Source organism: Nicotiana tabacum, chromosome 7 (genome assembly GCF_000715075.1).
Source record: "Nicotiana tabacum cultivar K326 chromosome 7, ASM71507v2, whole genome shotgun sequence".
Lineage (NCBI taxonomy): Eukaryota > Viridiplantae > Streptophyta > Magnoliopsida > Solanales > Solanaceae > Nicotiana > Nicotiana tabacum.
Genome location: NC_134086.1, coordinates 173,288,111 through 173,295,543, shown reverse-complemented (window position 1 = coordinate 173,295,543; position 7,433 = coordinate 173,288,111). Strand labels below are relative to the sequence as shown.

The 7,433-nt window shown below is 32.1% G+C and overlaps 1 protein-coding gene across 1 annotated transcript; it reads left to right on the top strand.

Annotated features, from left to right (window-relative positions):
• Positions 1-5,772: 5,772 nt before the first annotated feature.
• LOC107805585 (BURP domain protein USPL1-like) lies at positions 5,773-7,433 on the top strand. Its single transcript, XM_016629653.2, has 2 exons — positions 5,773-5,955; positions 6,521-7,433. Exons 1-2 carry the CDS (start codon positions 5,902-5,904, stop codon positions 7,313-7,315), a joined length of 849 nt encoding a protein of 282 aa, XP_016485139.1. The 5' UTR covers positions 5,773-5,901; the 3' UTR covers positions 7,316-7,433.

Below are 7,433 nucleotides of genomic sequence, written 5' to 3'. Positions count from 1 at the left end.
TGGAGAAGGTAAGGTTGTTGTCATAGACTGAAGTCATCTATGAAGATGTACATCAACGCAAGATGTCCTCAATTAGATTCTGCACATAGTTTGACTAACTTTTTTGTTTTGTAGTTCAACTATTTATGTGACATAACAAAAGTCATAGCATATAAAAAGTGAGATACAGAATACTAAGGGTTATTGATGGGATAATTTTGAATTCGAGCCTTGAAAATAAGAAAATATTTTCTTTTTAATGAGTCTTATAAAGCATAAAAAAAGAGCAGCCTAGTGCACTAAGCTCCCGCTATGCGCGGGGTCCGGGGAAGGGCCGGACCATAAGGATCTATTGTATGCAGTCTTACCCAGCATTTCTGCAAGAGACTATTTCCAAGACTCGAACCCGAAACCTTCTGGTCACATGACAACAATTTTATCAGTTACGCTAAGGCTTACAAAGCACCAATTCAATTAATCGAAGCTCCAAAAGGAGTATTGGAATACCATAGGAGAAAACCTTAAGAAAAAGTGAAATAAAGAGAAACATGATATAGTGGACTTGAGACATTGAGAAGACTTCTTTTTCTTGTGCACATCCAAAAAGCCTATCATCTACCCACTAATGACCTATATTGGCATATCCTTTTAGACTATTTGAAAACGGTACTCGCCGTACACCTGTTTCGTTACTACAGTTTACATCATGAAAATTATCAAAGTCCAAATGTACTTTCAACATTTCATGGCTAACACTTATTCATATAAATTACACAAAATAGTGCTGCTGAAGCAGAACGCACTTCATTAAGATTTCGATGCTTAACAGTTAGCTAGCACCAACAAGCTAGAGCAATGAGAAACGAATTCAAAATTTAGAATTAGTTGATTTAGGGTGAGTGTGATACATATATATAATTAGTTGATATATATATATATTGTCCATATATTAAGTAATTTATATTGAAAATAATTAGTTCAATTGAACCTACATAACCGTCTATAAATATGCCTCAACTAGCATTACTAGAATTCTAAGTGTGATGTAGTGGTCATGTTCTAGACAGGGCAGCCCGACGAATTTTGTGGCCTAAAGTCAAATTTTATGAGGGGTTTTAATTTTTTTTAAATTATTATTTTTTTAATTTGAAGTTCATTTTTTTTAGTTTTTTTTAGATGCAAAGTTATTAATAATTTTTTTATAATCAATTTTTTTCTAATAGTTCTTTCTCAAATGACAATACAACTAATCCATTTAATCTCTTTGAGACTTTATTGAGCTTAGTTAAGATTTTATCAATTTTAATTTCGAAAAATTTATTTCTGCTGAAGTAACGGTAACATGAGTCATTAACATTATTCTATAAGCAATATAGGTATTTGGTAAAGAATCAAATATTTTTATTTGATAGAGTATATCAAACTGTTATCTTCCAATTTTACTATTTTTCTTAATACTTTTAATTCAGAAAATAAATCTAAACCATCAATATTAGATTGATTATTATGCTTCAAGGAATACTCGAGATTAAGATAGTAATTTTCTAAATTTCTATTATCTAGTGATCTAAGTTTTAAACGCGTAGAAAACAAAAAATATTTTCATATGCTTCGAATTCTTCAAATTTATTTTGAAGTGAAAAATACTTTTGTCTACTATGTATAAAAAGTAATTAACTCTGAAGGACTCTTCGAGAGATTTTACGAATTCAATATCAATATTCTCATCAAATTGTTGTTTTCTATATATCACACTGATAGTAGGCTATATAGACGTTATTTACACTCTAAATGAACCATACTTTATTGTTGTTTTAAATGCAAAATGATAACAAGATACTCTAATTAGTATTCTTTTGCTTTGCAGGAACTAATCCAAGTTAGGAAGAGACTATGGAGTGTTTTGGAATCAATAATGTGGATATGAGGCCAATCAAGAAGAACCCAAATGAAAATAAGCAAGAAAAAGGCAAAGAATGGTTGGACAAGAGGCTACCGCGACCGCGGCTGGAACGCGGTGGACCAAAAACGCGAGGCAGAATTGATGCATCTCACCGTGGTCGCGCTGCGTTCTGCCGCGGCCGCGGTCGACTTTGGAATTGCCCAGAAATTTAGGGACTTAAGTGTAAATCATGGAAAACTTATCCTAACCCTATATAAACTCAACAAACTCGCCCAAGTAAAGTTTAAGCTTGTTTTTAGACTGAATTGGAGGCAAGAACAAGTGTGAGAAGATCAAGACACCATTAGAGTTTTTCAATCTTCTTCTTGTTATCATTATTTGCGAATTATGAATAATTTTATGATTTTATCTTGTTATGCTATGAGTAGTTAATTATTTAGTCTAGGGTTTTGATGGAACCTGTTGAGGGATGGACTTCTTATTGTGTTAATATAGTTTACCCAGTTTAATCTCTATTTGTTCAACTACGTTCTTGTTGTAGTTAATTGATAGGATCATCAATTAGCTGTGTCTATTTAATATGTATTACTCGGGAGAGAGTACATATTTGGGTAGTTGTTGAACAACACCACTCCCAAAGTATATGAGGAATCAATAACCGAGGGTTTAAAGGTGGGATTAGGGATAACGAAATCTTGTGTGCAATTTAAGTGAGCTGTAAGAAAAGCCAACTAGCGTTACTCGGGAGAGGGCTTCTAGTAAACTGTCATAATTACTCGGGAGAGATTTACGGTAGTAAGAGTGCTCATGATTGATAGAGACAATTAGGCAAGTCTATGCGAAACATAACAGGAAAGGATTCCATCAATATGGGAAATCACAACCTTAGATCCTTCTCTTATTTGTTTACAACTCAGTCATAGTTAGCTCTTAGTTTACTTAATTTTATTTAGTTATAGTTAGTAGATATATCACCAAGTGTTATTCAAAATATCTGGAAAGTTGATTACGGAGAATTCAGTGAGTCTGACAACAGTAGTTGGTAGGTTAATTCCCCGTGGGATTCGACTCTGGGCTAAATACCCTGATTATATTTACAACAACCGCTTGTCCTTTTTATAAGGTATAGTTGGGCGTGATTACACACGTTTCTTATGAAGTTCGGATTTAATTTTCATTTATGCTGCAATTTTCTTAGCAGAAATCATACCAGTTGCAAATTATTTTACCCCTTAAACTTTTAAGAACACAAGTTTTAAAAGTTTTCCTTTTTTCTTTCTTAAACTCTGTGCAGAGCCAAATTAACTCATCTAAATTGAAATATAGGGAATATATAATATATTAGGTGTAACAAAAAATAGAGCCCCATAAATATGGGACCTAAAATAGTGGCTTTACCTGCTTTAGAGTAGGGCCACCCCTGAGTAAGATAAGATAGTTTTATCATAGTCTAACGTTCTTTTCCTATGGTTTGAAAGTGAAAACGTTAAAACAAATTAAGAGAAAGAAAAAAGAATTTGTAATTTCCTTTTTAGTTCCCAAATAGGAAAAAGGAGTGAGTCATTATTTCATGTCAATTCTATTTCATCTTATCCTATCTTACCACTATGCAGTTGAACACGATTAACATGCTTTAAGAAGATTAATAGGGGCCAAGCTAGAGTGTCGATAATGAGCTCGGTCGAATATAGTAGCTTTTGTTCGAACATCTATATTTGTTTTAAAAATTTAATGAATATATATAAATTATTAATTTAGAACAAGTAACTTGAATTTATTAGAATCTCGAACCCATAAGCCTGAAATCCCGAACCCATATGATCATCCAAAACTAAATTATTAAAAAAACAACTCATACCATGTATGCTGTGCTATCGCCCTTTTATTTTTTTATCTTACATTTTATAATTAGAGAAGCATACGTTTAGAGATGATATAGAAGCAGGAGTTGAGCTAGAGTATAGCTTTCAGGTTCGCCAAATCTAGTAATTTTGTATATAGATTCAATATTACCTATGTATATATTATACTTGGTTGTCGGCTAATCATCTTGTTGGAAAGACAAAATAAGAAGATTAAAATAAAAGAAATAATTGCTGTATAGAAGGCTTAAGAAGTCCAATGGATGCATTAGGTGGTTCTCAAGGTTGACTTTACCATTTGACCCTGGCACAAGCTGAGAGACAATAAATTATGAGAAATTGAGAATATATTACAAGATTTTCTGAATTTGTCAATAATTTCAGTAGACAGTAGTAGAAACATTAACAATGACATATTGATTTATTCACAAGGGTCCTGAGAAACAAGTTATCTCATAACTAATTATTTCGGAATTATTTATTCTGGAATAAAAAAACACTATAATCACGGGATAACTAATTACGAGATTAGTTATACCACGATTTTATCTCAATCAAATATAGGATAACCATTTCCAATTTTATCTCGAGATTAATTATCCTTTATCCCTCGTACCAAACTAGCCTTAAGTGTGGACTGTGGCACCTTGTGCTCCTAATTCTGTTAAGACAATACATGTATTATTGTGCTCTAACCTAAACATTAATAAGTCGGTGGATTATAATTTATAAATTTGATAAGAAATACTACTAAAATATAATTTGAAAATACCTGTTACATTATATATACGGAATGTATAGTCAACTTATTAGTTTATCACTGAAAAAAAAGATTAGCAACAAAAATATGAAACCATTATGGCAATGGCAATTGATCAGACCTTGGGAAAGGGGTGGGGGGGTTATTCACTAATTTAAGACAGATTTATAGCCTGATTGATAAGTTCTAAAACTTTGTCCTTAACTTTATTAATTGATGGGATAAAAATTTCTAAATGATCTAAAATCATCAAAAAACCATACTCCAAATTTAATGAACAAGCTAATCAACTTGTCGTTTAGTACCAACTAGACATAATTCAAAAGGTTATTGTCTGTACTCTGTATGTATAAGTTCTTCTCAATTTCATAAGTACTATTAGTTAATTATTTCTCCTACCAGTGGTGGTAGATTAATTATGAGTTCTTTTGTCAGTTCAAATTAATGTAATTTAATCTATCATTATTATTAAATATTTTAGTCGAGTAGTAAGTATTCCTCTATTCTTAATCAAATATTAATTTTAGTAGGAAAGACTTAACTCATGAAGTAATAAAATTCTGGTGCGAATGCGAATTAATCCGATCTCGCAGCTTTTATAATTTATATCCTAAAATAAAAAAGAGGATCTCTGTCCTTTAGTATTTTCTATTCGTTTGTCCTATAGTAATTTTATGAACTAGTAGTAGTAAACAGTGGCAGATACACATCTTTATTTTAAAATTTCAGCATCATGATTGCAAACTGAACTGTTCAGTTGACCTTATGCTCTGATAATTAAAAAAGTAGGTTTTCAGAAATAGTATTATTTCCTTCGTAACGCTGACTTGTTGGATAGTAATGTGATTGGGTACATTAATCTTAGATTACTACTTATATTATTGTTTTTAGCAAGTTTTGCTGTCAAGTGACTCAAGTTGCCATGTTCCTCCTCCCATTGGCTTATTTTTCAATAGTTTTTTTTTATAAGAAATACACTCCGACATTTATATATTGGTCGTACAAAGATTTTTTCTTATGTTAACATATTGTATTTGGTTATATTTTTATTCTAAAAGGGAGCCTTGGGGTAATTGGTAAAGTTGTTGCCATGTGATCAAAAGGTTACGGGTTCGAACCGTGTTTCCAGACCTCGTGCCGCTTAGTGCACTGGGCTGTCCTTTCAAATTACTAATCTCATTTACTCTTTTAAAATAAAATAACCCAAAAGTAAAAGGGAAAATAACGAATTTGAAAGCAAATTTATATTTATATATACTGAATGAGAATGACCAAGAGATGACCATGACAGAAGAGAAAAGAACTCTTCTTAGTACATAGTTTCACTTTCTATCTATTTTAGAAACAGATAATCAGACATCAAGTAGAGGGAGCTTCAAGCAGAGAACTGATCAATCATGGAGTTTAGACCCACTCTTTCCATCTTACTTCATGCACTTCTCCTGTTCCAGGTAATAATTCATGCATCGAAAATAGAAGTGAATTCATAATTTAAATTTGATCAGTTCAACTTTTATGTTCTCGTCTCTTGAGCCGAGGGTCTATCGGAAATAACATCTCTATCTCTATGAGGCAGGGTTAAGGTCTGTGTATACACTACCCTCCCCAAATCCCATTTATGGGATCAAACTAGGTTTGTTGTTGTTGTTGTAACTTCTATGTTCTCGTCAATAAACCTCTTTTGTAATTTTGAGTACAAACCTAGATATTTGTTGCTTTATTAGTGATTTTTCGTATATATACCTCTATTTTATAAAAAAAAAATATTGGATCCAGTTGAACCGTGCATCTGCTTTTGCAAAACGATGGATTTCGTACTTCATTCGGAATAATGATCTCGTAATTCTTGGTCTATGAAGATAATTGATGTCCTCTATTTCTTGTCTCTACAGTATAAGCGATATACTGGTACACAGTATAATTGTAGAGAATTCCTATTTTATTTGTTCTTCAATTCTAAACAAGTTGGAGTTATTATTTACACTAACATGAAAAAAAATTGGTGTATTTTTGCAGTTTTTGAGTGAAAGCAGAGCCAGAGACATAGCCAAAGACTGTGACAACATGCATGGGATGCTAAAAATACAAGAGAAGGAGCAAACATCAATTTCTCCAATGGAATCTCTAAATCCCCAACTCAATATTTTCTTCACTCCTAAAGATTTAAATATTGGAAAAAAGATGCCACTTTTTTTTGCTATAAAAAATCCTTCAACTTCTCCTCAATTACTTTCTAGAGAAGAAGCAGATTCTATCCCATTTTCTTCAACAAATCTTCCTTATCTTCTTGAATTCTTCTCATTTTCTAAAGAATCACCACAAGCAAAAGCAATAGAAGATACATTTTTCCACTGTGAAATCTCAGCAATGAAAGGAGAATCTAAATTCTGTGCTACTTCCTTAGAATCTATGCTTGATTGGGCTAAAGAAATCTTAGGATATAACACCCAATTAAAGGTCTACACCACTGATTTTATAAAAAAGTCCCCTGTTACTTTACAAAATTACACAATTTTACAAAAACCAAAGGAGATTTTAGCACCTAAAATTGTTGCTTGTCACACTTTGCCTTATCCTTATGCTGTATTCTATTGCCATATGCAAAAGGGAGAAAATAAGTTATTTAAGATTTCATTGTTGGGAGAAAATGGAGACAGAATTGAAGCAGCTGCAATTTGTCATATGGATACAAAACAATGGAATCATGACCATGTTGCTTTTCGTGTATTGAAAGTTCAACCTGGAAGTTCTCCTGTTTGTCACTTTTTTCCTGCAGATAATCTTGTTTGGGTTCCATCTTCATCTATGTAAATTATTGTCTAGTATTTTGTGGTACTCTTGTTTAAATCAAAGACAATCCATATAGATTTGTATCTGTTCTTGTTCAGGTTAAGAGCTCTTTTGGCTTAACTGATTGAGACTATTTCAT